Genomic DNA, 27498 nt, shown 5'->3' on the forward strand with positions numbered 1-27498 from the left:
TAAGCTATGGATACTGTGTGTGTGTCTGCCATTACAGCAATACTGCGTACACGATTATACAGACGCTGAAGCTATACGGGGTTATATGCCAACTGGCCTCATGACCTCACGGCAGGTCAATGATGAGTTGATGAGTCGCCGAGTTTATCAAATTACAATACCGTATTTTTGTAATTTACCCGAATACACCCGACACAAGATCCCCTTATCTTCAGACTTCTATACCAGCTCTTTCCCTCAACACAGAGCTTCGTTTCTAGAACTCAATTGCTGTTCTGGATTGCAATTCCTACTGGCATCACAATTATCCCCAATCCCCATATCAATGGTCTAGATAGCTCCGGACAAGGAAAAACGCGTAACGGCTGCACCCTGAATCGAGCTTGTGTGGGTCCCGCCAAGCTGCGATCAGCCGAAATTGCCAAAAATCGAATTTCCGGGAGAAATGCGAAGAGCCTCTGGTTAGCCCGATTGGGATGGTTTAATTTGCCCGTGAAAATTTTTTTCTGGAGGTAGGTTTGCCTATATAAGGGTCTCCAGCCCCGTTCAAATGGGAGGGAAGGTTGAATGATAGTTTACCATATTACGCTGAATGTTCTGTGTAATCTTCTTTAAGGCAATCCGAAAAGACCAGTTTTCACTGCGATAATCGGATTATGGCGGGTCAGAAATCCAGTCCAAGTGGATCAGTGAAAAAGCAAGGACACGACAACCCGGAATTTTTGGCTTTTTTTTTGGTTCTTTTTCCCCCTGTCTTTGCGGCTATCTTTTCAGTTCACCCCCTGCTATGGATCTATATAAGAATCGTACATCACCTGCAGGTCCTATGCATGGGTTTTTATTTCCCTCGGCAACCCATAGGTAGGAGACCGAAGCTATTCGGGGTACCGGATCTGTCCAGAATTACGTATTTCCAAATGTGACCACTCGGTGAGGTGGATTCCCGAGGGACGAAGGGGGAGACAATATCCACCACGCCCACATTATTTGGCTCCTTTCAACCGATGGTTGCCCAGTGACTCCGTAGTTGGTGGACCTGGAATCCGAGTCGGGCCGGTTTGGGCGACGCCGGGAACGAATCCAGGAAACCTAGCGGACCCGAGGGAATTATTATTGGTTGAGGGGAGCTTGTGGGTGGACCGATCCACTGGATTGGAACATGCTTAAGATCCACTGCAAGGGCGGAATTCGAAATTTATTTTATTTATCTTACTTTTGTCTTATCCTCACCTCGTAATTTTATTTTATCCCTTTTGTTCGAGCTTCTCTACAAACTAGCATATGTCCAAAATGGATTAAAGACCACTATGTAAACTCCCCTTGCAAAAGTGAAGGGTCATCTTTTTTTTTTCCCCATGCAGGGGATATATTCTGATAGATAGTCTCAAGACCCATAAACACCTCGACAAATAAAAACCTGTGGACCCAGTTGGAACAATACCCGATTGATCCCGACACGTAGCAATACACGGTAAGAATGAGAAAAAAACAAGACCAAAACCGAGTAAAACAGACAAAAACAGAACAATACCAACCCCCAGCATTCCTAAACAGTGTGATTTGCGGTGATTTGCGTATGAAATACTCCGGAGTCCACGCACAACCTAGGGCTTTTTTTTTACCTTACACATACACTAAGACCGACTAGGAGGCGGACGGGCGAAAATTTGGCCGTAGAGTATTTATGTCCTAGTGAGTGCCGTCTCCCGTAGTTTCCCAGCTTTTTCTCCCTGAAAAGTCCATCTCTCTCCTCTTTCCTTCTTTCTCCTCTCTTCCACCCACCCTATAATTCTATAACCCATCCATCACAATGGCCGCCACTCGTGTCTTCACCTCCCGCATGGCCTCCGTCATGGCCCAGACCTCCAAGGTCGCCCGCCCTGCTGCTCGCTTCCAGCTCAACGCTGCCACCAAGCGCACCTTCACCCAGAAGGCCCCCGCCTTCGGTGCCCCCAAGCGCATCCAGTCGCCCACTCTCCTCCAGGCCAAGGCCTTCCAGACTGCCGCCCGCCGCCAGTACTCCTCCGAGGTCGCCTCCGCCATGGTTGAGGTCTCCAAGAACATCGGTATGGGTTCCGCCGCCATCGGTCTCGGTGGTGCCGGTATCGGTATCGGTCTCGTCTTCGCCGCTCTCCTCATGAGTGTCTCCCGCAACCCTGCCCTCCGTGGCCAGCTCTTCTCCTACGCCATTCTTGGCTTTGCCTTCGTCGAGGCCATGGGTCTCTTCGATCTCATGGTTGCCATGATGTGCAAGTACGTCTAAATTATCTACAACTCGGGTTTTCGGATTCTTGGAAAAATGTCATCAAAACAAGGATTTTGGGTTTTTTGAGAGAATCTCTTTTTCCGCCGGGGAGGGTATTTGGTCGTGATGTATTACCATGTACTACTTTCAGCGTCATCTACAACACTTTTCTTTCTGTACATATAGAGTCCTATATGGCCCATCGACCATCCAACCTATAAAAGAGCCAAACAAAAAACTCTGTGTGTTGCGTCTGACGGCCGTATAAAATCCTCTTTTCCCTTCCTAGAATTCTTCACCTTCCCCACGGGGGCGAACGGTTGAAATATGCACACGTATGGGGGCTTCACGAGCTATCTCTTGCTCGAAAGCTCTAAGAACTCCACGTAGACAAGCTAGAAAGCTATATCCCGGGGGAAATCCTAGCTCGATCTTCAAAACAAACAATTTCCTGCTCTGTTTTTAGGTTGATTTTTTCCCCCATTATAGCGGATGTTGCTACGGGGTCCTGCAGTATTTGGCCCGCTCTTCAACCAGCAACTACGCCACAACCACCACCCATTGGCCTACGATATACGGTGAGAGTAAACTAGAGATGGTTCAAAATACTATTGAGCTATTTTATAGCAAATCATCGGTGCTGGCGGACGGCAATTGAGCTGGAGAACTCGACGTAAAATTCTTAGCTCCCGGGCCTCGGGAACGGCTTTCCCGTAGTCAGCTGACTCAGCTTGTGACATCAGCCTCAGCATTTCAGGGCTGCCACGGAGGTCGAGTTTCTGCATGCAGTATGCAGGACTTGATGAGCAAAGCAAGTCATATTTCATTGTAAACTAGGTGTCTTGTCAATTAACTCTGGCTTGGGGTTGATGAATTGGATGCTCTGATATTCTTCCCCGTTATATCCACGAACCCGGTCTAGTCCGCTTTCAGTTAGTGACAATATCAAATTGTAGTATAGCTTGGTGACATTGAATATGTAATAGATCTTTCTTTTGGTTGGATTTTTAGAAATATCTATGGAGTGAGGGTGTTTTTGAGGCCCAACGTTCTAGGCATTGTCCAAACCAGAAATATATACAATGTCTCTGGGGTTAGTCCTCAAGGGTTCATCTAATATATACATTGGCAACCACGACATCATACATATCGACCATGAATTTTTTTCCCCCTTCATTTCTTTTCCAGTTTAATCTAGCATAGCAAATTCAATAATAGGATGTACAGTAACCACCAAAAGGACTTGCCACTATAAAAGACCCAATGAAGCCAGAAGAGCAATGCACGTGCCAAGCAGACACGCGACTCATCGCGTTAATACATCTAGCCAACATACTCACACTCTAGTTGGAAGGCACAAAAGCTCAATTGCATCAAGAAATATGCTTCATATTGAATGGTATAAACACGAAACTCGTTAGCAGAAAGATTTGCAAAAAGAATCACAAAAAATCGACTCCAGACATGCCACAATCGCTCGATGAAACCGATGAAACGCTGATGGGGAATATGTATCACCAGGACTCGACAAAAGGAAAAACCCCCCGAAGTATAAGTGCGAAAAGCAAACAAACCAAAAACAAAACCAACAAAGAAGAGAAGCTAGAAGATTTCCAAATCCTCAAACTCAACTACCAACCCATCCGCCGAACCCGTCGGCAAAGAGGTATCGAGCGTCATCCCATGCATAGCATCCCACATAGTACCCCCACGCGAAATCCCCATGGGTCGACTCGCATAAACCCCAACATGAACAAACTTATCCTCAACCCCATAAAAGAACCAAGTCACCTCGCGCAACTTCTTCCACGTATCCCCCACCGCACCAGGCGACAGAGCGAACGGCGATGCCGACGGAACCTGGTACCAAATCCACAGCGCATAATCGACACGCTCGAGCTTGATGCGCAGCGAGTGGATCCCCAATCCGGTCTGAGTCGACTGCGCCAACGGCGACAAACACCAGTCCGCGCCATCCGCCGTCGCGCTCACCGACGACGCGTTCACTGTCCCTGACGAAAACTCCATCCCGGCTTTCACCCATTTACAGGGGGAGCGTGGAGTGGTGCGGAAGGGTGGTCTGTCGACGTCCGAGGAGAAGGATTGAGGTGCTGCGCCGGCGAATATCACTAGGCCGCCTTGGTCCCATTCCATTTCCCAGTCTGCGCTCACGGTTACTTCCGCTACGACGAATGGGTGGCGGAGGGATGTGAAGACGATCGGCGCTGTGGAGGTTTCGCCGTTGGGCGGTTTGCGCCATAGATCTGTGTTGGGACCTGCTCGAAGTGTGAAGTATTCCATGCATTGGGGTAGTTCGAATGTCGGTGGGAGGTTTAGAGCCGTGAAGGTTGATCCATCTGGAGGCATCTTTTTTTTGATTTTTTGATTTTTTGATTTTTCTTTGATTTTTGAATTGGGGTTCCACGCGCTCTTAATAGACGAAGGGAAATAATTGTAGAGTCACACTGGGTGGTTTCTCGAAAATAGGAACACCCCGGATGAGACGCAGCAGTTGATAACTCTTTTAAGTCCTTCGGCAATGTTGGGGTCACAATATTTGCTTCTAAAGTTTAAGCAAATGCACTAATTCGAGCAAAAAACAGATCCATGCACGATGAGCAGGAGGCAAAAAAATAAAATAAAATAAAAAATAAAAAAAAACCAAAAAACCAAAAACCAAAAGCCAAAAGAATTGTTGGGATATGATGCAGTCGAGAATTGGGATACGCCGAATGCGGGTTGCGCCAGACCTGGAAATGGGGAACACCGAAAAAAAAAAGCAAAAGGAAAGTAAAGAAAAAGAGAAAAGAAGAGCGAATAAATTATTATGGCTTGAAGTACGGAGTACGTCGTACTTATATAGTGACAAGTGTTAGTGTTGGCTTCCCCCTAATGGATTTCAGGGAACGATCTTCCTAAGTCCCGCTGGGAATGACCCTATGGAAGAAACAAAACCAGAGTACTGGAGATTTGAACCAAGCTGTTGGGCTCACTGGCCGCGCTAGAGTCATGTTCTTTATGGACGATTTCTTTGAGGATGGTCCTCGAGAAGCGTGCTTGCATGGCTTCGGCGACAGATGGGCTGCGGGCTAGTTCACAAGTGGTGGGTCACCATGCATCTAAGGATCCATCACGATGTGACGGAACTTCTAAGAGGAGAATCAAAAGGTCCCTTTAGGGCCAAAAGGACCCGAGGGGCACACAGAACAAGGAATAGGGCGAATGTGTGCAGTTGACACTTGTCAGAGCTGAATGAAAGAACATGCTGGGAAAATGCTTCATATTCACGGTGGCAAGATTATACTTCAACTCATCAAGGATCGATCGGAATAATGCAGGACGCATGAACTGGGTGGAACTCAGATTCGGGGAGCTGAGAATTATCTGGGATGTTCCTTGGTCGGTGGTTTGACAGCTTACAGGAAAATAGGGCACACTGGGGTCAATTTTTTTAATTTATTGTTCATCTCTGCAGACTCAGCCACGCGGTTTCGCTCTCCACTCATGTGTTCTGCACGAGGCTGAAGAGGGTAAGTCGTGAATGTTTCATGGGGAATCCCGGATGTAAGATGTAAGATATAAGATATAAGACATTGATATAAGAATCCTTGAAATAGTTAAAATCCATCTCTTCCCCACATCCCCAATCTTATCCCTTCTACAGAGTACATCTATATCTTCCTTCCTCTACTTTCATCCTATTTCGTACAAAATGAAGTAAAATGTACAGATCAGCTGACATGTTCTTTTTATAGACCGCCAAGTCTTTAGTCTGTGATCCGACTTTTCTTTCTCTTTGCCCGGTTATTGACCGGTGATGTGTTGGCATCTTCGGGCGCAACTTAACTTCTTTCTCTGCCTAATCTCAATTCCATTTCATTCCTTTCTTGAATTCCAAATCTCGAAGTCTACAGTGTGCCCCACGCTAGCATGCGATGTACTCTGTAGCCAAATATGCACGGGGCGAAGTGCAGGTCCCCCAAAAGGGGGCCAAAATGCGAGGACCCCCCACAAATCAACAGGGCGAAGTTCAACTCGTATTTTGTTCTGAAGCTCTCTGCCTTCTAAGGCTAAATAAGAGCTTCGACCAATCAAATCGGCCACATTGACATCTTGGCTTCGTATTTGAAGACCCTTAAGCCTCAATTCAAGCTAGTGTACCCCGTATGGAGGATTTGCTTGAGCCCCCTGATCCATTTACTTAAATGTCGTCGATTTCGTAAAGGTGAACTTGTTAGGTCTTTCAGGACTAAGCAGATTAATCTGCCCTAAAAAAATGGCCCCTCGACGCGGCAGTTATTCCTCGAGCTACTATAGCGACTACAATCCATGGAGCGATACGGTTAGGTTGTCACTGGAAAACTACCGGGGCAAGTCTTTCTTTATCACCCAATTTGCCTTTGATATTCTTTCTCTTCTCGCCTTCATCGCCTTCCTCATCTGGGCATGCAAAATCAGGAATCGCAGTATCCCGCTAAAGGTACTCATTTGCGCCCTGGCTTCCTTTACATGGTACGTGGAAAGATCTAGACTAAAATCAACAATCCCATTAACTAGTGGGTCACTTCTTAGCTGCCAAATAAATGTCGTTGTCTGGGAAGCCCTAAATGTCGCCGAGGCAGAGGTGACAAAGTACTATTTGATCTGCCTGATGCTCTGGGACTTCTTCAGAGTCGTGGCGATCTGTCTTACCTTCTATGTTTTCTGGAATCTCATTCATAACTTCCTGAGCCATATCAGAGGTTCCGGTAAGCCCCATGTGGCAGTGACCATCATCCATTATATCTTCCTTGTTATTATCTTCGTGATCTCGCTTGCCGAATTTGGCTTGTGTGTCGCTTCTTATGTCCGAAGTGTGACTTCCCCCTACGACGAGACTCTGCAGTTGACCTGGACACATCTGAGTGGTGCGACTGAGATCATCTATTGGGCCTTTTCCATGGAGATCCTCGCATGGATGATCTTCGTGGTTACTAAGGCTGGTAACCATATTTTTGTGTCAAAGGTGAGCCCCACCCCAATACTCCTATACTTCCCCTAAAGGGCACACATTAACTAACTGGCGATTTTCAGGTGCCCGCTATGGCAATCGTCACCGCCGCCGTCTCCTGGTTCGCCGTGTGTTCCCTCTCGGCAATCATCTACATTCGCTATAGCCTGGTGTACGTCGGTTACTATGAATGGCCACTATACCTAGACGCTGTTAGAACAATTTTGAAGTTCATCTTCTGGGTCGGTACTTATACTGGCATTCTCCTGTGCTGTGCGAAATGGCACAGGCTCGGCGATGAGCAGAAGTATCCAGCGCAGCAGTACCAGACTCAGTATCCTCCCACTCAAACCCCGCCCCAGCACCTTACTCAATTTCATGATGGGCAGTACCCTCCGGTTCAACAGCAGCCATATGGTGTTGCTCCTTACCTGGATCATTCGGCACATAATCGGTCTCACCCGCACCATGTCTCACCTTCGTAAGGTTGAAAGTTCAGGTCGGATTATGTTGAGATGTACTGATTGATTTCCTCCTGTTTTTGATATTGTGAGGGTTTCATTCACTGTGACCCTCTCTTTTAATGTATATACCGACGCTCTAATGTTGATACCCAAGGAACTATGCGAATGATAGCAATGCGATACATTTTGTATAAATCATTGTATGAACTATATTTCCCACTATGCTTCAAATTATATCCCCAGAAACTAAAAAAAGCCCCAAAAACATAAACAAAAAAGTGATTCATAAAACACGAAGAAGCAAGTAAACAAAACGTCTCGGCAAGTCACCAGGCGGTGGCGCAAACCCGCGATAACATCATCTCCATTTTCGCCGAGCTTCTCTTTCTCGATCAACAACTTCCCCCCTCCACATCTCACGCAAGAAAAATGGTCTGCTCAAAATGCCAAAAGAAGCTCAAAGCCACTGAGCTTGCCACGCCCGGCGTCAAGCGCAAGAATGACATGTACTACGGCTCGCCGTCTAGTACACTCGGTGGCGGCGCGGACAAGGGAAAGGCGAAGGCGACGCTAGGCGCCACGGGAATCGGAAAGGTATGTTATAAAATCTTCCTTTCGACACTACGAATTAAAATGAATTACTATTTTAGATGAGATTTTATACTGACGTCCCCTCCCAGAGCAAACTCCTGAGCGCGAAAGCGAAGAATCCTTATGCGGCTTATGCTTCGTCTTGTGATAACTGCAAGGTGAAGACAGAGCAGGGGAAGAAGTTTTGTCAGCGGTGCGCTTATCAGAAGAATGGTATGTTCGATTCTTTTTTGGCTTCGCGAATGGAATGCTGATATCGATACTAGCTTGTGCCATGTGCGGCAAGAACCTGGCGGGGAAGTCGGCTAAGGACCAGCCTATTGTCCAGGGACAGAAGTTCAACATGGCATAAGATGCCCGCGTTAGATCTGGGCGGTTGTGCCTTTTTCTTTTCTATTTTGATTCACTCTGTACATGGCGTGGCGTTTTGGGGCGTTTTATGATACCGCGGAATCGAAGATTAATATCAACATTGAAATGGAATGAATTTGATTGGACAGTGTAGGAAAATTCTAGTTATACATGGCATGCGCAATAAGAATATATGCAATGCGCCACCAATGGTGCGCTATAGTATCGGAACAAGTATGCCTTTTTCATCTCTGAAGAACCTTGAACCTCGTGTTCTCCTTCTCACCCAGCTCTAGCCCCCTCCAGCTGCTTCCCGGTATCCACTTCTTACCGGTCGGCCAGCATGTTCTTGATGTTGCTGTAGTATTGCGTGTTCAGGTATTGCGCGAGTTCCTCCTTGGCGAGCCACTTGAAGTCCTTCAGGTCCTGGGTGTTGACGGACAGATCGGCTTGGCCGGCCATCATACGAGACTTCAAGAAGAAGACCTTGCTACCGGGGACCTCGACCTCGGTTGCGTTGTCTGCCTTTTTCAAGCGGCGCGGTTTGAAGGAGTGCCATCCGACCGGGTGGAAGCCGACCATCCAGGTGTTCATGTTGATACCAGCGGACTGGGCGAGGGTGCGCTCAGCAGCCTAGAAGGGAGATAGTATGTCAGTATAATTTCCAGACTCAATATGGTTAGAAAAACAAGCATAGTACTCACCAAGCGAAGGGTCTCGCCCGACTCCACCGGCGAGCTGGGGAACTTCCAGTGTCCCTCCTTAGACTGAACAAGGAGATAGAGAGTGCGGGAAAGCAAACGATTGAGACTCTTTTGGTCGTTCTTCTTGTCTGCCTCCGTGATCCGAGGGTACGGCCGAGGGATTTCCTCCTTTTTGCTAGTATCTTGGGAAGTCGCATTGGCAGTGGATTCAGCGTCCTGGACAAGAGCCTCAACCTGGTGTTCAGGCTCAGACTCCTTTGCTCCTAGCAGGAGCTCATCGTTCCATGCATCGCTGTCGTACGCGTTGTAAGTTCCGATATCACGCGCGGCAGTCCGGCGCTCCTGGATCTTCTTCTTCCAGTCTTCGTCGGCTGGTGTTCCGCGCTTGAAGTAGAAATATTTCGTAAAGGGAAGGGCCAGACGCTCGTTCAGACGCTTCTGGTAGAAAAAGAACGCTTTCTCGAATGGTTCGAGTTCACGGGTGACTTGGGGAGGGCGGGAGAGGACTACACCCGCATTGATGATGTAGGCTGGCTTCACGGCTGGGTCGGCCGCTGTTGATGCGGAAGTCGATTCGATCGCTGGTGCTGCAGAGGAATAGCTGCGGCGGCCAAGGGTCTCTTGACAGCTTCTGCACACGCCGGAGTCGATTATTGATGGCCCTGCGCGCGGAGTCAGTTATTTTGGACCTAAAGAATCCGGGGCAAAAACTTCAATTGGACATACGCAGTAGCGAGGCTACGCGCCGTGCACCATTAGAACCTGATGACATGTTCAAGGGTGGAATGGCAATGTGTTTGGGGCTGATCGGTGTCTTGTCTCTCCGAGAAAAAGATCCAACCAGGTCACGTTGTCGCCATGCCCGATTGGGCTTAGTCACCGCCCGGAGGGTTTAAATTTCAAAATTCAACTTTCTCTTTTCTTTTCTTCTCCAAGCATCTCTTATCATCACTGCGTCCAGTTATCTACGGCCGGTTGATCATTTAAAGGTGCTCAGAGTGAGCTCCTCCTGAGGTCGCGGCCAATTTTCGCTAGCGGTACCTTCTTTATAATCAAGGCGTACTGTTAGATAGCTGCCGCGAACATCCCATTTAGTCTTATTATGTACTTGAATATAAATTCATTTTTACGTTTTTATTTGTACTTTCCTCTCTGTCTATTCCGCTCTGTTCTGCAAGTATTCTCCCCTAGAACCATAAATCACCATCTGCCCTCAAATCTCCACCAGCAGATCTTCCTGCTTTGGCACCTCTCTTCCTAGTTGCACCATCCTCTCCTGTGTACCGAAAACCCGCAGTCTGTTACCATACGTATCCCAGAAGACATCTCCGAGACGCGGCAGCAATTTACCCTGGTTGACCAGGCGAGCGATACGCCCGGAACCAGTGTCGGCTAGGGATGTGCCAGGTGGGGCAATCTGGGCAGGTTGAATCGTCGGAATTGTCTCAGTGTCAACGTCGAAGAAGTCGCTAAATTCATTTTTGGAAACAGGTTGATTGCAAGGCTGTGCCATGATACCGGCAACCAAACTGGGTGCCGTGGTCGTCTGTGGCCGGAGCTGAACAGTCGGCTGTGAAGGGCTGCGCTGTATATCGCCTGCCAGTTTGATGAAAGCCATGGCGGCAAGCATGCTGTCGTATCCTGCCTCGTGGTTGCGGTTACGGAACTTGTACTTCGCAAAGCGAGGGTCGATCTCTGCGAAATGGTTAGTTGTGCTCTCGCTTGCTGTCATGGATATAACCCATGTCCTACCTATCTTGGGGCTTTCTATTCCAGCTAAAGTCGTGTTGAGCTGTTCGAGCGAAGACATCGGGTTTAGAGAGCCGCAGTCATGAGTGGCCATGTACTTGGTATCCACTAGCAGGGGGAATAGGTCGTGAATGACGGTCTGGAACTCGGCGAGGGTATCCGGCAATGGGCCCAGGAAGCATCGGTGGAAGAAGAGCAGATCACAGAACATGTTGTGACCCACTAGGACCGGTCTGTTTTCCTTGAGCCGGTTCTTCACTTTGTCTGACAACTCCTGGATTCCGAAGGTTGGCTGCTCAATTATCTTCATCAGAGGCTGGAAAGTGTCTGGTTCAAGTTCTTCCAGGCTTCCATCCACAAGTGCTTCTGCGATCCAACGGAACCCGATATGCTTCCGGACTCGTTCCTTTTTGACCTTCAATTTCGTTTCAAAGGCAAACTGCTCATTGCATGGGTCCCGCAATTCTATCTGAACGAACGTCGACGCACCCCGCGACGTTAAATTGGGGTATTCGTCACTGATAAGGTGGTGCACCAGCCATTTCTGCATGCTGCTCAACCCGGTAGGGATGGGGCCCGGAATAAGCTGCACATTACTGGGTGGCGGGATGTTGAGCCACTCACGGCGTTTCTATACGTGTCAATTGATTTGCTCCGATCGATGTTTGATATAACGTCTTACCTCGCCCTGCGCTAGCCATTCATTGACACTGACCCGAACGGCTTCAAGGAACTCCAGAGATTCATGATCGTCCTTTTTAATATCCGCAACTTGGACGGGGTTCCGCAACTGACATTTCTGCGCAGCACTTTTGATTGCTAGTTTTTCCTCCTCTCGAGATAGGTATCGAACACCGAAGGTGCACATATGGTCAATGCTGAAGTGGTTTGCGAGCAAGAATTCCATTGCTGCCCAGGAAGATATTAGTGGTATTCTCAACATTTGTCGTAGATATTGGACATACAGCGGCTTCCGAATGTCCAATTCCGATTCACGTCCATCTCATGCTGGGTGATTGGACTCAGATTTATGTTGTATGGTTTCAGGGTATAGGTGGCTGTAGATAATTAGCGAGATACATCTTAAATTGGGGTTGATTGCGTACCAATTTCTTTGTCTTCATGACAAGTTGTCAGCCCAACTTGGAGAATCTGGTACCTCTCCGCGGCAGCCTTGGCTTCCACATATCGTTCCTGCACAGTCTGGGGTCGGGCTTGTGGTGCATTTGGTTTGAAAACCACCCCAGACAGCTCGAAGTCTACGGACACGAAGCAGCTGGTGGAGATGTCATTCAGGATGGAGGGGAGACAATCGGGGAAGTTGACAGCCGTAACATCCATCTTGGTTTAGAGGTCAAGAACGGCATCAAAGTATGAGCTTAGTGAATAAAGATAAGAGGCGAAAGGGTCTTTGTTGAAATCTTGATTGCTGGAAGCTGAAAGGAGAGAGTATGCTTTGGGAAGGCAGGTATCCGAGTTTCATTGATCAGAAAGAGCCCTGCTCTCGCAAGTTGTCGAAAGAGTGATCTGATGGAAAACCGAGAGCTTGATAAAGATTGCTGGTGTACTTGGTTGTGAAGTCTCATGGATCGGATTTATGATAGGAAGAAAGCAAGAAGAGAGAGAGAGCTTGAGGAAATAGTTATACCAGAGAAGATCTCGAAGCATTTAGACATTTAGATGACATCCCTGGAGGATCAGCACCGACTTCACTCTATAAATAATGTGGCCAATACATATGTACTTTTCATTAATACTTTCTTAGCAAAACTTATATTAGCCTTGGGAGTTGTCTCAGTTAGGAATATATATATGACCGAGGTTAGAGCCCGATGATGTTTATTGCGCTAATATCTGATTGGAATAGCACCAGAGGCTGTTACCCTCGTAGATCCAGCCTGTAATGCATTAACCAAAACATTTGGGAGAGTACCTACTTAGGGACCAATGTAAAATCAAAGGTTATACATAGAAAAGTCTCTTGAACAAAGTAATGCTTTTTACTCCCTTCGTATATACCTAAAACAACGTATAAAAAGACATCCACAAAGACGTCCAAAAAGAGATCACAAGGCATAAGTGACTAGTTTTTTAATATTATAAATTAGGAAGTGATAGAACGATAGAATCTGAAGTCAATATAAACATGAGACGCCGGATAGATCTCACAGGCCAGTCCCGTGACCGACCCCGGACTTGGACGAGCCGAGGGAAAACGAAGAGAGCCGGTCACAGCCCCGACACGCTTCACTTGAATGGTTTCCCTTTTATAATTACTCCTTTTACTCCGTGTATTACTTTTTGAAGATAAACATTGTTTTTTTATACCTCGGCCTCTACAATGGCCAACGGATCCCCAATGTCGTCTCTCTCTCATGCCGCATCCTCAGCTTCCCCCACAAAGTTGTGCTCCAAGACATACAAGAAAGCCTCCCAACTTTACCTCACACGACGCTTACCAGAAGCCCTCACAAACCTCCAACCCATTATTACGCCTTCAATAGCAGAGGACCAGCACACAAATGGAGAGAACTCAACACCGGTTGCGCCGATCGCCACAGCCGCCGGCACGTGGAGGATCAAGGTGTGGAACCTCTACATCACCCTCCTCAGCGCAATAGTTGATCTCGGCGCAGAGGAGGGAAAGAAGCAATTTGGTCAGAAGGAGTGGAAAGCAATTGCCTCGCAAGTCAGGGAAGGTGCGATCTGGGAAACTGTGGTCGAGGTCGGCTACCAAGGCCATGAGGGTTCGGTGGATGCCGAAGTGGTCTACAACCTGTCAGTATTCAACTCCATCCCAGCTGCCCTCAATTAAAGTATTGACAACGCGATGATAGCGCTACCCTTCTTCTAACCCACTCCTCTTCGCAATCCCTGAACCAACAGCGCCTTGAGACCTACCTCTCCTCCTATGGACAGCCCAACCTCGACCTTACGGATCGTCTACAGGATGCATCTGATGATTACGAACAGCGCCCTATGCGTACGACCAGCGGAGCCGATACACCGAAAGATCTAACTGCCAGAGTAAAGATCATCGAGCTCTTTACTTTGCACGTCCTCCCCCGCAATGATGAGTGGGAATACTCGACCGAATTCATCAATTTGAGCGAAGTTCTGGACGAAGAACGCAAAGATCTCTTCCTACAGACCCTCGAAGGTCTGAAGGAGGAGAAGGAGCGGGGTGAGATGCGCGCAGTCGAATTACAGCGAGCCAAAGATGAAGAGCTTGAACGACAACGAGAGGATGAACGCCGCGAAGCCGAAGAAGCAGCGGCAGCCGCCGCACGACTACAGTCCAATGGACATAAGCGCAATACCAGCGAAGTCGACTACGGAATTGAGAAAAACCGCTCAAATGGTTCTCCCAAAGGCAAAGGAGCCAGGCCATCGACAGACAAGTCACCAAATGGCAAGTCACGAACTTCTCTCTCGTCCGGCTCCAAAAATGTCAAGAAGCAGGACAAGGCCGAACCCCGAGGTCGCTCAACTCAGGCCGTGGCTATAGGACTGCGCAACATCTTCCGTCACATTATCAGGACTGTGTCTGGGAATCCCATGTCAATAGTGCGCACCCTACTTTTTGTGATTGGCATTTTGATGGCGATCAGCCGGCAGGGTGTGCGTGATCGCATCCGACGGGTTACAGACGGCGCTTGGCAGAAGGTCAAAGCTACGGCTGGAATGGGCGTCAAAGTGAGTTATATTTGAGATATAGGCCGGCCGCTTTGATGTCTGCGCACATTGCATGGTTATCATGTACATTTTTTTCTTGATCAAGTTGGCTCCCCCATGATTCTCGGGGGTTGTTTTGCATACATGTTTCTTTTGTGATTCCCTTTGTGATACTCTATGTTCATGTATTCTATGCATACATACCAGATTGCCACCCGGTGTGGTTAAATTTATTTATCAGGTCCAATTTGCATTTGTTTCAGCTATTAGTTTTCAAGGACAACCTTCATATAGAGTACCTTGGCTCACTGCCCATTACGTTCATTCCATTGCCGATCAAAGACAGTCAGAGATCGTTGAGCTGCGAAATATTAGCATGTAACCAAGCCATCCAATGTATCCCCAAATGGGAGACTTGAACACTCACCGGAAGGTACAACATCCAAAGCCTTAATAGAGACATTGAGAGGTTGGTTGAGCATATAAACAGCAGCTTCAGCAACATCACCCGCAATGAGCGGCCTATTAACACCATAATCAGCAAATCTCCTCGACCGGATAGAGTAAACAGCAAAATAGAAACTCACGTATATCCACTCAAAAACTCATCATATTGCGCCTGATCATGCCCAATGCGCTGAGCATGGAAATGTCCCGCAACAACACCAGGCCTCAACGCCAACACCCGGATATTAGTCCCATTCAACTCATTTCGCAATGAATTAGTGAACCCCTCTTGCGCCGCTTTGCTGGAATGGTAGACTGCTTCGCCTGTAAATGGAGGTATTTCTAGACCTGTGACCGAGGTGACGTTTATGATTGTCCCTGCTTTGCGCGAGAGCATACTGCGGTTTAACACAGAGTGAGCCACGTACATGGGGCCGTTGACGTTTGTTGAGATCATTGTTTGGATTTCTGATATTTTGAGGCTGTGGAAGGGAGGAGGTGCGCCGATAGCGAGGCCGGCCTTGGAATTTGTTAGTGGGTGTCCGTACATAAACCCCCGGAAGAGCTTGATAATTGGGGATTTAGGGCTAGAGCGTACGTTGTTGATGAGGATGTCGGCCACCGAGTTCTTTGACTGACGAATCAACGGCTGCGTCGACTTCTTCGTAGTTTCCTACATCGGCTGTTCGGTAGATCACCTTGATCTGAGGGTGTTGCTTGCTTAACTCGTCTGTGAGTTTGGATAGTTTGTCCTGGGTATCATGTATGTCAGTTTCTATGTTCGAGGGTCCTTAGTGGACGAGATAGGATGCTTACCTCGGAGCGGGAGAGAAGAATCAGATTTGCACCGGCTTTAGCTAGGGCTCTTGCTGTTGCTTCACCGATGCCCATTGAGGCTCCGGTCTATAGATGTAGTTCCCGAGGTCAATATGAGAATCTGTTTATGACCGTGGACAGTCCACTTACAACGAGGGCAGTTTGACCGCTTAGAGCCGTTTTGGCAGGTGTAGTTATATCAAAGCAAGCTTTTGTAACAGAAAATAAAGGAATAGATAGAACTTGAATATATAGTTGAGGTCATCCTCTCGGATTATTAATCCATTCTATTGCAAGTGAGGGAGTATGCCGGACCCTCTTACCTCGAGCATATGTTGCCCGCACTGGTACCACATGATATACAGTCCACCGAGGCTATTCGTAATGAAATCCAAGCTGGATCAGATCGTACTCGATGGGAGTTTCAGAAGATTACTGAGAGGTTGATCGAGTTAGAGACTGAGATACAGACCGAGAGACAGGCTGAGAATGAACGGGAGGATTTATCTGCTTGGGTGTAGAAGCTTTTTCATGTTGTTACTTGTCTGCGGAACTTTCCTTTTGACTTTCATTTCTTGCCGGGAATCTACGCCAGTCTATGCATGGTATTTGAAGTTTGATCGGTTCATGTCTCGGACTAAGAACAGAATGATAATGTCTTGATAAAATGCGCGTACAACCTTAGCAATAGAATATAGTTAGCTGGCTGTCTCTACCCCTTGCATCTAGGTATTCATGGAATAAGTCTAACAGGCATATATTTTGTAACCAAAAGAAAAAACAATCGAAGACTCGGTCTAAAGAGCAGTTATTGCCACAGAGAAAATCAACCGAAATAATCTATTCTAAACGGGTATCAAACAGTCGTATGTCCATGAACACGTCCAGCGTGGTCCCCCCGTGTATCCTCAGCCATAACAATCTCAATATCATCGTGAGTACTGTCATCCAAATCCTCTTTCTCGACGATTCTAGCATGCCACCACCGGAACAACTGCACGAAGAAATGCGCTACGCATATCTGCTCCGTGGTATAGAGCAACACCGGCACCGATGTCTTCGCTTTCAGGAATAGATCAACGGGCTGCCACATTGCGTAGAGCAGCGGGATACCGAGTGCGGTACTCTTTGCTGGTCCGCAAAAGCACACTGCAATAGTTTCCTCTGGAGACATGCGTTTGAATATGGGCTTCGACCAGCGTCGTGAACTGAAAATTCGCGGTGGTCTGGAGCAGACGAAGCATACTGCCGTTAAGGTGATGTAGAGTACGATGTTAAATAGAACCACGAAGACTATGCTCTGCGCGGAAAGGGTTTGGAGGGCTCCTGTTGCAAAGCAGGAGGAAAATGTGGCCCTAATATTTAGGAATACTGGGTTAGAAATAGCGGAAAGGGACGGCCAAGGTTTCCATATGGTAAGCTTGTTGTACTCACCAAATCAACAATAACAGGCAGAAAGTAGACAGCTTAGGTAGCTTGGTCTTCTGCAGGACCAAGGCAGTGCGATCAGGCCAAGTCCACCTCACCAGCTGCCCAATAAACAGCGGTAATAATACACTGAGCCCCAGTTGCTGAAAAACCTCCTTATACATACTCCCCAAATCCCCACCCCCAAACCGCCAGGGATCAAACACCGCCATCTTGGGTATCAACGAAATAGTCCAAGCAGCCGTAACAAACGGGCCGAGGATATTAGCCAACAAGACCTCCACCAACGCAGCGGCATCATCGCCGCCCGCCGACCTCGTCATAACAACATTGGACGCAATCGTCGTCGGAATACAAGCAGTGAAGATATACCCAGCCAGCACGGCGCGATCAATCCTCTCCCCAGGATCCGCAGCGAGGATAATATGCACGATGGCCAGCACCAAGGCGGGAATGAACAGAAACGAAATCACCTGCACGGTCAAATGAAGGCGCCAATTCAAGGCATGTGAGATAAGCTTTTGGCGGGGGATGCTCAGGCCTGAGATTAGGAAGATTATTGCGATCACGCCGTACATGATGCTGTACTCGGAGCGGATGATGCCACCGTTCTTGGCAACGTTCGGGAAGCAGTATGCCAGGGCGCAAACGACACCCATCCCGATTAGGAGCCATTGGTGGAGGATCAGACTTGCGATGCGTTTCAGGACTCGCTGCCACCGCGGCGGGGCGGTGTCCGGAGCTGCTTTCATATTTTTTTTGTTCGTTTAGTCTAGGAACGAAGATATGGATACTGTACTCTCGTGGATAGTTTGGCTTCTATAAGACAGGTAGATCTTGTAGGGGTATGTAGGGGATATGTAGGGGTATTTAAAAATTGCGTAATCGGCGTTAGTCCGACCCCTAGGAGTGATAGCGCACATGGGAATCACATAATCTATTTGAAGCTGTACCTTGTACCTCGTACTATCACAATATACGTTGCAGTTATCCATGGTTATGGATATGTCATACATTTTGTGCATCTTTGTATATCAAATCCGCAAGTCCAGAATGGGGTCACCGAAATCGGGAAGCCGATCTTATCATTCGGATAGAATGATACCTGGATGTGATAGGTGATGCATGTGATTTGAGTTGATCTTGGAACATGTCGCATGCCGACACTATTGATCTCATATCTCGTACGACAAATACTTCCTTCGTTCGCTTTACAGCGAGGTAGATCTCTTGTATATAGAATGCAAGGTTTCCATAGATCAACCAGGAATTCGGTAAAAGGTTCATCCGACAGAATGACGGATCTACCAACGTCACCACTGTAACACCTGCCCATATGTGCATTCCTATAAGAATCTACAAACCCCGGACTATAAAGACCAAGTTTAGCCAAGCATACAGCAGGCCCTACGTTCTACCTTCGAATACTTTAATTGTCCATCTGACTCAGAACGTCCCATGACCCTCTGAAGATGGACCTCGGCTGAGAGGAGCTCTAGCATTTGCCCGAGATCACCCGCAAATAGCTAGCGGATTTCGCTACTTTCTTCCGAAGTTCAAGCCCCCAACTGTTCAGAATCCGCGGAGTAATTTAGCTCCCAGGAAATATTAGGGAGTTTCTAGAACGTTGTAGTCTTCGGACATATGGTTGCGTGTAAGGATAATGCAGATGTAGTTGGACAAGGCACGGGCATTTTACACGTTTTCTTTTACATTGTACAATCTTATCTCCAAATAAAGTATATAATCACAAGCCTGCCAAAACAATGACGACAATTTGACCAAAAAAAAAAAAAGACATGTGAAATCATATCATTGGAGATCTGGGGTGATTCATTCCGCGCTGGATAGAGAGCCGCCCTTGTTACCGAAGGCCTCGGGATTGTGAATGCCCTACACATTGTGGTCGGTACAGATAGGACATTAATTATTATATAGAGATCTCCCTCGGCAGCTTATTAGTCTACTACCTCTTTTCTTTTCTCTTTCTTTTTTGTTCTTCTCATTTGTGCGAGGTTATATACTATATACACTTCCGCTCGTCCAGCTTCCTCCGCTTCCCCGTCATAGCTCCCCACAAAGTTCTGGCACTGCCGCCACCTCGCCCCGTGAATCATATACCCGTGGAACTTCGGTCTTCTTTTTTTTAAGAGAAGACTAAAGGTCTTTGCAATTGATCTCTTGATCTTCTTCAGGCCATCCAGATATATCCTCTTTTCCAATTGCAGGCTGTTTCTGCTTATTCTCCGGGATTGTATACTTCCGCTTCTCCGCAATTTCGGCTTTCCCTTGCGACAATCGGAAGATCTTCGTAACTTGATTTCCGAGACGGCCAATTGAAGAATTTCTGTGAAATCTTCGTGAACAAAAGTGCAATTTCTCTGCATACATACCACATATTGAAACAATGTCCGCCAAAACTGCCAACCAGAAGCGCACATCGCCCGCGGTCAACTTGATCGGTAGAGTAGACCTCCCCTTTTGGGATGTACAGCTGTTGACTTTTGCCTGATTAGCTGGCGGTGGTGCCGGTATGATGGAGGCCCTTGTGTGTCATCCGCTAGACACAATCAAGGTCCGCATGCAGCTGTCAAGAAGAGCCACAGCACCTGGGGTGAGTTGGAGAGAATTGAGAATTCCATTTGGTAGTTGAAGCCAATGCTAACCATGTTCGCTGGATCAGGCTAAGCCGCGCGGGTTCGTGGCCACCGGTGTTCAAATCGTGCAAAAGGAAACCGCTCTGGGTCTGTACAAGGGTCTTGGTGCTGTGCTGGGTGGTATCATCCCGAAGATGGCGATTCGATTCACCTCATACGAGTCATATAAGGGCATGCTGGCCAATAAGGAGACAGGCGTCGTGACTAGCAAAGCCACCTTCCTGGGTATGTGAAGCACTGAACAAGCCAAAAAAGATGTTTAACGGAAAGCTAACAATCCCCACAGCTGGTCTCGCCGCTGGTGTTACGGAAGCTGTAGCTGTCGTCAACCCCATGGAAGTCATCAAAATTCGTCTGCAGGCCCAGCACCACAGTCTGGCTGACCCCCTGGACACCCCGAAGTACCGCAGCGCCCCGCACGCACTCTTTACCGTGGTTAAGGAAGAAGGTTTCAGCGTCCTGTACCGCGGTGTCTCCCTGACAGCCCTCCGACAAGGAACCAACCAGGCCGCCAACTTCACCGCATACACGGAACTGAAAGCTGCCCTGCAGCGCTGGCAACCCGAGTACAGCAGCAGCCAGCTGCCCGCTTATCAGACCACCATGATTGGTTTGATCTCCGGTGCCGTCGGCCCCTTCTCTAACGCTCCCATCGACACCATCAAGACTCGCCTCCAGAAGACCCGTGCTGAGCCCGGTCAGTCTGCTATTTCTCGTATCATGGTCATTGCCAAGGATATGTTCAAGACCGAGGGTACTCGCGCTTTCTACAAGGGTATTACCCCCCGTGTGATGCGTGTTGCTCCCGGCCAGGCTGTCACTTTCACCGTGTATGAGTTCCTCAAGGGTAAGCTAGAGGGCTCTAACTGGGCTTTCGTTGGTGGTAAGTTCGAGGAGTAAATGTGCCAAAATTTCTTGTTCTTTTGGAAAGCATTGTGATACCTGACCCAGCATGGTCTGTTTTGCGCGTTGGACTGTCTCGGATAGAGCTATTCAACTGCAAGCCGGTTGAAACGGCTCTTTTTTCTGTAAATATTTTATGCTTTGCATTTAGTTCTTTCCTATACCACTTTGCCTGGTGCGCCTTGCCTAGTGCATCTTGAGCTGAAATAGAGAATCTTCAAAAACAGTCGAAGAGTCGTTCGCTAGTGTAGTTGGGTGTTGAGGGGTCTGTTCATGAATGACCAGGTGGTTGTAGATACACTACCTAGGTAGGGTAGTCAGCGATGCTTGTGTAACAACCACACAAGAACATATTTCTGTCGAGTTAGGATAATGACGAATTGCTTCTTTTTCTGTGATATAGACTTGTTAGATGTAGAAAGGTCAAAATAAAGCTAGCCCTGACGGCTGACATGCCGGCCCCTCATTCACCGCTCCCCCTCTCCCCTCATAAACAACAACCAACCCACCTAGCTGCATCCTAAAGTGCAGCATCATGCAGTCAGGAATTACAGGTAAGACACTCGAATACAGTGGATCCTGAACTCTGAACAAAACCCCATTGAACTCAACACTAACAAACCATCCAGTCTCCTCGGAGCTGCAAGATGCATTCGCCCGCTTCAACTCCGACTCCTCAACCTTCTGTCTGCCGGTAACCATCACAGCAGAGACCCTAACACCACTGGCCCCGATCTTCTTCCAGGGCAGCCCCTCGGAAAATGCCTTCTTTTCAGCTCTCCCCCAGCTGTCCTCCGTCCTCCAGCCTAAAACCCCCATTTACCTCCTCCTCCGGCGCCCATCGACCGCCTCAACCGCTGCACTCATCGCTCTGACCTACATCCCGTCCAATGCGCCCGTGCGAGCAAAGACGCTCTTTGCCTCGACTCGCTCAACCTTGAGTCGCGAGCTGGGCACGGAGAAGTTCGCTTCTACCGTCTTTGCTACCGAGGAAGACGAGATCCTGGGCCAGGATGCGTGGCGTGAGCGTGATGGCGAGGGCCCCAATGCCATCTCTCGTGAAGATATGATGGGAGAGAAGGAGAGGGAGCTGGAAGCTGTTCGCAAGGCCGAGGCTGAGGCACGCAGTGGCACCCCCGGGAGGGATATTGGTATTGGTGGCACTTTTGGACCTGGCACTGGCTCTGGGATGAGGGTTTCTATGCCCGTTGATGAGGGCGCTAAGTCTGCGCTGAGGGATCTGCGGGATGGTGGGTTGGTTCAACTTGTAAGTGATTACCCCGGCTTGTGGCTATTCTTTGAGAGGCCTGGTCTAGTTCTAGACTATATGTCACTTGAAGAGATGGGCAGTGTGGATGGCTTCTGTGAGATCTGAGGCTAACTGAAGGTAGACTGTTGATATCCCCACGGAGAAGATCGTCTTGGCCGACTCCCAGTCTGGAGTCGAGGCGAACTCTGTCGCAACACACATTTCCTCCTCCTCGCCTCGCTATTCTTTCTATCATTACCCCGGATCTGATGTCGTGATCTTCGTGTACACCTGCCCCACTGGATCTTCGATCAAGGAGCGTATGCTGCACGCCAGCTCGCGGAGAAACGCCATCACAGTTGCTGAGCAGGAAGGACTCAAGATCGAGAAAAAGGTATGCGTGCCCAAGTTGTGGATGGTTGTAGTTCCTTTGTTCGTTTGCAGTGCTCACAAATAGCAGATTGAGGCCTCTAGCCCCGACGAAATCACCGGCGATCGTTTGCAAGAGGAAGTCACCCCGGCACGAGACCAGGGTCCTACGCGAGGATTCGCCAGACCTCGTCGCCCCGGCCGGTAAATCGCTATTGTATAGATAGACTATGTTCTTGATGAGGCCAGAGGACTCTAGGCCTCAGCGGTCATCGATCCGATAGTAGTAAATATAGCAGCACTGTGCTAGACTTGCCAGGTTATTGTCTAAAAACTTGGTAATTGCTTGCCCCTGGCGAGACCAACGAAGGTAGACTTGCATCTGGGCCAGAGCATTGATCACATCCTCAGATACCTCCTTTGAAGCGCAGGATGACCGTGGTCATGGCCAGACTAAGTAACTTGGACCACTTTTTCAACGCGTGCAATGTAACCGTCTTGATTATTGCTTGATGTAGGTTCTATGGGCAACAACAAGAATGATTCGCCGAGGCCACCAGTGTTGAACACAAAACTAGTGATGTTGCTTTAGACAATGCCTAACGATTTCCAAGACGAATCTCACATATACATCCAAAGCAAGAAAAAAGACTCCCGGGTATTTGTTAGTGTCGGCCTAAAGAACTAAAGCTATCTCACCAGATAATTTGACAATGAAAAGTCGACTACAGTCGACTACAAGCTAATAAATCACAGTGTCCTCGTTATCCTCAACAACCTCGCCTCCGTCATCATCTCGGTGGACATCATGCTGATCTTGAACGGCACTTTCCCCCCCGTTAGCAGTGGTTTCATCCGTTTTAGCTAGATCGGGGGTTTGGTCATTAATGTCTACACCCACCGTTTCCGGAGCACCATGGGCTGTCTCCTTAGACTTTGAATCTGTCGGATCTGCCTCGTGCTCTGGAGCCGATGGCTGGTCCCGAGGATCATCTGTTTGCTGCTGCTCTTCTGACACTTGCGGTTGTTCTTCGCCTGCCTGTTGTTTTGTTTCAGCCTGAGGGGGCTGTGTTTCAACCTGGGTTGGTTGTTCGGGCAAAAATGCCTCCGGTGGATATCGGGCTTCGAACTCGGTGACTTCTCGGGCAACAGTCGCCTCTGCTTCTTCGATCTGCTGTTTTATCGCTGCATCGTCGCCAGGTCGGGGTTGCCATGGTTTGTAGTACTATCATTGGTTAGCTGATGGTCACTACATATGAATAGGAAAGCGTAGCTCACCAGAGCCGGCTCGGCGTGTGTCTTGTGGAAATGTGCCAGGGCAAGCATATTCGAATGCCGTGTTTGCATCTGAGAATGGATGTCAGTAAAATATTTCATCACTATATACCCCAGTGGTATGTAAGTGAATAGAACATGAACATACCACTTCTCGCTCATACAACGGCATTTCCCGTCTCCGAATCTCATCACGCTGCTCCTTCCGCCGTTTCTTCAATTCACCATACTCGGCATCTTGCGACTTCAACTTCTCTTGCTGCTTCTTTTCAATATCAGCTCGCCGTCTCTGTGCTGTAGAACTTGAGCTCTGCGAAAGAGTGCTAAGTAGCCCCCCGAATAGTCGCTGGCCCCGCTTACGATCCTCATCTCGACCCCCGCGCGGTCGTGTAGGCTTCGTCTCCACAGACTCATCTGTAGTAGGCGGAGGGGATGGTGGTCGACGCCGCTGAGAATGCAGGGAGGCATTGTCTGTAGAGCTGAGTCGTCGGCGCTTAGTGTCGTATTCTGCAGTTGAAGACTTTCGTCGTTTAGCTGTCAACTCCGGAGACTGCTGGATGGTCTCCTGGCTAGGTACAGCCACTGCCGATGCGAGTGTCTCAGAGCTGTCAAAGTAACATCCACGTTAGCTAGAGCGCTCCAATTACAACGCTTGCGCGTAGGTTGCACGGTATGAAAGGAACCATACCCTTCAGACATCTTGGTCGGCAAACAGCGCTGTGTACAGGAAAGAAACAAATTGGGGGGAGAAACTGAACGACGTTATAGGTTCTGATCAGGGTCAAATATTGGAGTTGAGGTCAAGAGGCGCAAAATAATAAGGCGACACGCTGCTTAGAATCACACTGCTTAGGATCACGTGCACGGACCACTTTAGTCTTGGTTCACCGTCGGCTTCTCTTCTCTTACCTTCTCTCAAACTTATTCTCTTCTCACTTCCCCGCGATCACTAAATCGTACCTCATTTCACTTTCTACAGCTTTACTGTTCCCATTTTCTTGCCACCTCACTAAAATCACAATGTCTCGTCACCACCCCGACCTCGTCATGTGTCGTAAGCAACCCGGCATTTCTATCGGCCGCCTGTGTGACAAATGCGACGGAAAATGTCCCGTCTGCGATTCATACGTGCGCCCAACAACCCTAGTCCGCATCTGCGACGAGTGTTCCTTCGGAAACTACCAGAACAAGTGTGTCGTCTGCGGCGGCGAGGGTATCAGTGATGCGTTCTACTGCTTTGAATGCACGCGTCTTGAGAAGGATCGTGATGGATGTCCCAAGATCATCAACCTGGGAAGTTCGAGGACCGATCTGTTCTACCAGAAGAAAAGTTTCAGGAATCAATGATCTTGGCTTGTGGCTTGGTGTCCAAGTGGAGGGGAGCCAAGCATGAGTCTGGCGGGTTTCACAATTTCCAGCATACTTCAGCCTAGCGACGACAAAAAAGACTTTTACAACCTTCACAAATCTGAGACCATGCAATATATTTTGCCGGTGGGCTACCTAAACCTGCTCCAACTGGGTTTATTTGGTGTCGCCTGCTTGCAGCGAGTCGGCGAGTGGAGGAGATCAACGAGCACGTGGACACGGAGATAACCTAACGAGATGTCCCTGTCACTGGGACTGCCTTTGTAGCATCATGCAATGCTACCCGGAAAAGAACTGGCAGACATGGTGGCAGTGTGCCTTGGAATATCAGACCCCGAGGATCCGCGGACACTGTGCAGATGGTTCGACGAATTCAGAACCAGCGGGGGCCCTAGGCGGAGCAGCTGGACTGGAAACAACCCTGCAGGGTTTATGATTGACACGTCTCGGGTCTCGGTCATGTTTTGTCCATTGCCCAGATGGGTATGGCATGGCCCAAGCCCCAAATCTGCGGCTTCAAGGCCTCATGCGCAGATCTGCTCTTTCGAAAAATTGATTTCTTTTGATCTTATTTCCGAAGGAGCGTCTGCCTTCTATCTCAATTCTCATTCTGAACAAAATCATCATTGTTTCTGTGCATATAAGTGGTCAGCGGCCGCGATGGCTTCCATTTACAAAGTAAATTGTTGTATTCATTTCTCCGATAACATCAAGGCAAATCCATGCATAGTTTGTCTCAAAAGCTTTTAGGCCTGCTTCGTTATAGCACACTTTGTATACCTTTTATATGCTGACCACGAGAGGCTCTCTTGCCCCTGTCAATATCGTATTCCATTTTTCGGCCAATGTCCAAACATTCTATATCGTAGCCATTCTATATCGTAGCAAATAAGGTTATCACAAATACATCCGGGAGACTGTGCGTGCTCGGTATTACAATCACCTAAGCCTCGAAGAGGAAGCACCTTTGGAACTCATCTCAGAGGCTATAGATCAACAACTTGTGCAGGACCTGGTACTTAGCTGCCCTTCTGCCCCTCAGCAACTGTGTTGACACAGCCTCGGAAAATGACTACGTTTCCTCAGGGTTGAACCAAGTATCCAAGCTTATGCATAGAAGAGACTTTATTGGACAGCCATTTACCATATTGTCTTCTTTCGTGGTTGTTGATGCTGCTATCCACTCCACCATGACTCGGAGCACATCCTCTGAAGACTCAATCAAAACTGAAGACTACCTTTTCACCAGACTCCGCCAGCTAAGCATTCCCAGCTAAGCATTCGTTGTGTGTTCGGTGTCCCGCGTGAGTACAATCTGCACCTATTGGACTTTGTGGAGCTAGCTGGACTACATTGGGTTGGAAATTGCAACGACTTAAATGCAGCGCATGCCGCCGACGGCTTGTGTTGATTGTACGAAAGAGCTTCTGGAATTGTATCAATCTGTTCTTCCACGAAAATGACCTCATCCTCACCGAACCTGGTACCGCGGCACATGGAGGATGCGATTTCAAATTCCCTCCCAACAAACGCGTGTTTACCGTAGTGATCTAGTTATCCATCAGATATATGCTAGTTATCAGATACATGCTACCAACAACACTAGGTGACGCTCTTGTACAGCGGGAGCTAAGAGAAGGGAATGATTGACGTGGGATCCTATTCATAGGTGATGGAAGCCTGCAAATGACAGCACAAGAGATCAGCATCATCATCAACGAGAATTTAGATATTATTATCTTTATCGTCAATAATGCGAGTTACAATATTGACGGAGCTATTCGCGGGAGAAACCAGGTATACAATGATATTATGCCTTGGAACCATAGTAACATTCTTAGTACTTTTGGGGCCGATAAGAATCATGCAGCGGAAGAACATGTTCTCTGCACGAACATATGCCGGGCTTGAGACTGCTTTGAATTCTGAAAAAATTTGACAAGGACATGGGTTGAGAGTCGTTGGGGCTTTTATGGAATGAGAAGGTGCGTTGTTGAAGTTAGAAAAGCAGATTGCACGCGAACAAAATTAGAGCAAGCTGGGAATCCACCCGGTAATCAGCGTCGAGCACCTTGAACCAGATCCCCCAACTATTTAAATACCTCAACCGCCCCTGTATCTCTTTTTTCTTACAAGTACCAATCTCTCCTCTACTCTCTCAACCCTCTTTTCCAACCACGGAACACCTTACTCCCAACAACGATCAACAATGCCTTC

At 48.2% G+C, this 27498-nt stretch overlaps 13 protein-coding genes across 13 annotated transcripts; 7 read left to right on the plus strand and 6 right to left on the minus strand.

Annotated features, from left to right (window-relative positions):
* Window positions 1-1810: 1810 nt before the first annotated feature.
* N7537_007033 (ATP synthase subunit C family protein) lies at window positions 1811-2263 on the plus strand (the record flags this gene model as incomplete). Its single annotated transcript, XM_056898090.1, has 1 exon — window positions 1811-2263. The coding sequence occupies one exon, from the start codon at window positions 1811-1813 to the stop codon at window positions 2261-2263; it is 453 nt and encodes a 150-aa protein (XP_056753875.1).
* A 1584-nt stretch (window positions 2264-3847) lies between these two features.
* On the minus strand, window positions 3848-4612 carry N7537_007034 (uncharacterized protein; the record flags this gene model as incomplete). The annotated part of the gene is made up of 1 exon (XM_056898091.1): window positions 3848-4612. One exon carries the CDS (start codon window positions 4610-4612, stop codon window positions 3848-3850), a length of 765 nt encoding a protein of 254 aa, XP_056753876.1.
* A 1909-nt stretch (window positions 4613-6521) lies between these two features.
* On the plus strand, window positions 6522-7720 carry N7537_007035 (uncharacterized protein; the record flags this gene model as incomplete). The annotated part of the gene is made up of 3 exons (XM_056898092.1): window positions 6522-6757; window positions 6803-7250; window positions 7319-7720. The coding sequence occupies 3 exons, from the start codon at window positions 6522-6524 to the stop codon at window positions 7718-7720; spliced, it is 1086 nt and encodes a 361-aa protein (XP_056753877.1).
* Window positions 7721-8128: 408 nt separating this feature from the next.
* On the plus strand, window positions 8129-8642 carry N7537_007036 (cysteine-rich PDZ-binding protein; the record flags this gene model as incomplete). Its single annotated transcript, XM_056898093.1, has 3 exons — window positions 8129-8293; window positions 8380-8503; window positions 8557-8642. The coding sequence occupies 3 exons, from the start codon at window positions 8129-8131 to the stop codon at window positions 8640-8642; spliced, it is 375 nt and encodes a 124-aa protein (XP_056753878.1).
* Window positions 8643-8832: 190 nt separating this feature from the next.
* N7537_007037 (mitochondrial 54S ribosomal protein mL46) lies at window positions 8833-10146 on the minus strand. Its single transcript, XM_056898094.1, has 3 exons — window positions 10072-10146; window positions 9346-10007; window positions 8833-9274 (listed from the first exon to the last, which is right to left on the minus strand). The coding sequence occupies exons 1-3, from the start codon at window positions 10115-10117 to the stop codon at window positions 8969-8971; spliced, it is 1014 nt and encodes a 337-aa protein (XP_056753879.1). The 5' UTR covers window positions 10118-10146; the 3' UTR covers window positions 8833-8968.
* Window positions 10147-10558: 412 nt separating this feature from the next.
* Window positions 10559-12435, minus strand: N7537_007038 (CAF1 family ribonuclease; the record flags this gene model as incomplete). The annotated part of the gene is made up of 5 exons (XM_056898095.1): window positions 10559-11040; window positions 11098-11725; window positions 11777-12003; window positions 12060-12152; window positions 12201-12435. The coding sequence occupies 5 exons, from the start codon at window positions 12433-12435 to the stop codon at window positions 10559-10561; spliced, it is 1665 nt and encodes a 554-aa protein (XP_056753880.1).
* Window positions 12436-13435: 1000 nt separating this feature from the next.
* pex26 lies at window positions 13436-14805 on the plus strand (the record flags this gene model as incomplete). Its single annotated transcript, XM_056898096.1, has 2 exons — window positions 13436-13872; window positions 13932-14805. The coding sequence occupies 2 exons, from the start codon at window positions 13436-13438 to the stop codon at window positions 14803-14805; spliced, it is 1311 nt and encodes a 436-aa protein (XP_056753881.1).
* A 269-nt stretch (window positions 14806-15074) lies between these two features.
* Window positions 15075-16204, minus strand: N7537_007040 (SDR family oxidoreductase; the record flags this gene model as incomplete). The annotated part of the gene is made up of 6 exons (XM_056898097.1): window positions 16183-16204; window positions 16033-16119; window positions 15856-15968; window positions 15357-15803; window positions 15197-15291; window positions 15075-15130 (listed from the first exon to the last, which is right to left on the minus strand). Exons 2-6 carry the CDS (start codon window positions 16105-16107, stop codon window positions 15075-15077), a joined length of 786 nt encoding a protein of 261 aa, XP_056753882.1. The 5' UTR covers window positions 16108-16119; window positions 16183-16204.
* A 684-nt stretch (window positions 16205-16888) lies between these two features.
* N7537_007041 (uncharacterized protein) lies at window positions 16889-18212 on the minus strand (the record flags this gene model as incomplete). The annotated part of the gene is made up of 2 exons (XM_056898098.1): window positions 16889-17387; window positions 17467-18212. 2 exons carry the CDS (start codon window positions 18210-18212, stop codon window positions 16889-16891), a joined length of 1245 nt encoding a protein of 414 aa, XP_056753883.1.
* Window positions 18213-19867: 1655 nt separating this feature from the next.
* On the plus strand, window positions 19868-21017 carry N7537_007042 (putative succinate:fumarate antiporter (Acr1); the record flags this gene model as incomplete). The annotated part of the gene is made up of 4 exons (XM_056898099.1): window positions 19868-19922; window positions 19977-20074; window positions 20144-20342; window positions 20404-21017. 4 exons carry the CDS (start codon window positions 19868-19870, stop codon window positions 21015-21017), a joined length of 966 nt encoding a protein of 321 aa, XP_056753884.1.
* Window positions 21018-21555: 538 nt separating this feature from the next.
* On the plus strand, window positions 21556-22846 carry N7537_007043 (twinfilin; the record flags this gene model as incomplete). Its single annotated transcript, XM_056898100.1, has 4 exons — window positions 21556-21574; window positions 21650-22287; window positions 22412-22663; window positions 22730-22846. 4 exons carry the CDS (start codon window positions 21556-21558, stop codon window positions 22844-22846), a joined length of 1026 nt encoding a protein of 341 aa, XP_056753885.1.
* A 534-nt stretch (window positions 22847-23380) lies between these two features.
* N7537_007044 (pinin family protein) lies at window positions 23381-24612 on the minus strand (the record flags this gene model as incomplete). Its single annotated transcript, XM_056898101.1, has 4 exons — window positions 23381-23863; window positions 23917-23985; window positions 24062-24518; window positions 24602-24612. The coding sequence occupies 4 exons, from the start codon at window positions 24610-24612 to the stop codon at window positions 23381-23383; spliced, it is 1020 nt and encodes a 339-aa protein (XP_056753886.1).
* A 321-nt stretch (window positions 24613-24933) lies between these two features.
* Window positions 24934-25260, plus strand: N7537_007045 (PHF5 family protein; the record flags this gene model as incomplete). Its single annotated transcript, XM_056898102.1, has 1 exon — window positions 24934-25260. The coding sequence occupies one exon, from the start codon at window positions 24934-24936 to the stop codon at window positions 25258-25260; it is 327 nt and encodes a 108-aa protein (XP_056753887.1).
* Between the last annotated feature and the right edge of the window lie 2238 nt (window positions 25261-27498).

Source organism: Penicillium hordei, assembly GCF_028827395.1.
Source record: "Penicillium hordei strain IBT 12815 chromosome Unknown utg000003l_segment0_segment0, whole genome shotgun sequence".
NCBI lineage: Eukaryota > Fungi > Ascomycota > Eurotiomycetes > Eurotiales > Aspergillaceae > Penicillium > Penicillium hordei.

Bases quoted from the DNA above. Each gene is read 5' to 3' on its own strand.
- N7537_007037 (XM_056898094.1), bottom strand. From the start codon at position 10,117: ATGTCATCAGGTTCTAATGGTGCACGGCGCGTAGCCTCGCTACTGC. The intron at 10,008-10,071 runs GTATGTCCAATT...CTCCGCGCGCAG, and splicing joins GCGCGTAGCCTCGCTACTGC to GGCCATCAATAATCGACTCC. The intron at 9,275-9,345 runs GTGAGTACTATG...TCTCCCTTCTAG, and splicing joins CGGGCGAGACCCTTCGCTTG to GCTGCTGAGCGCACCCTCGC.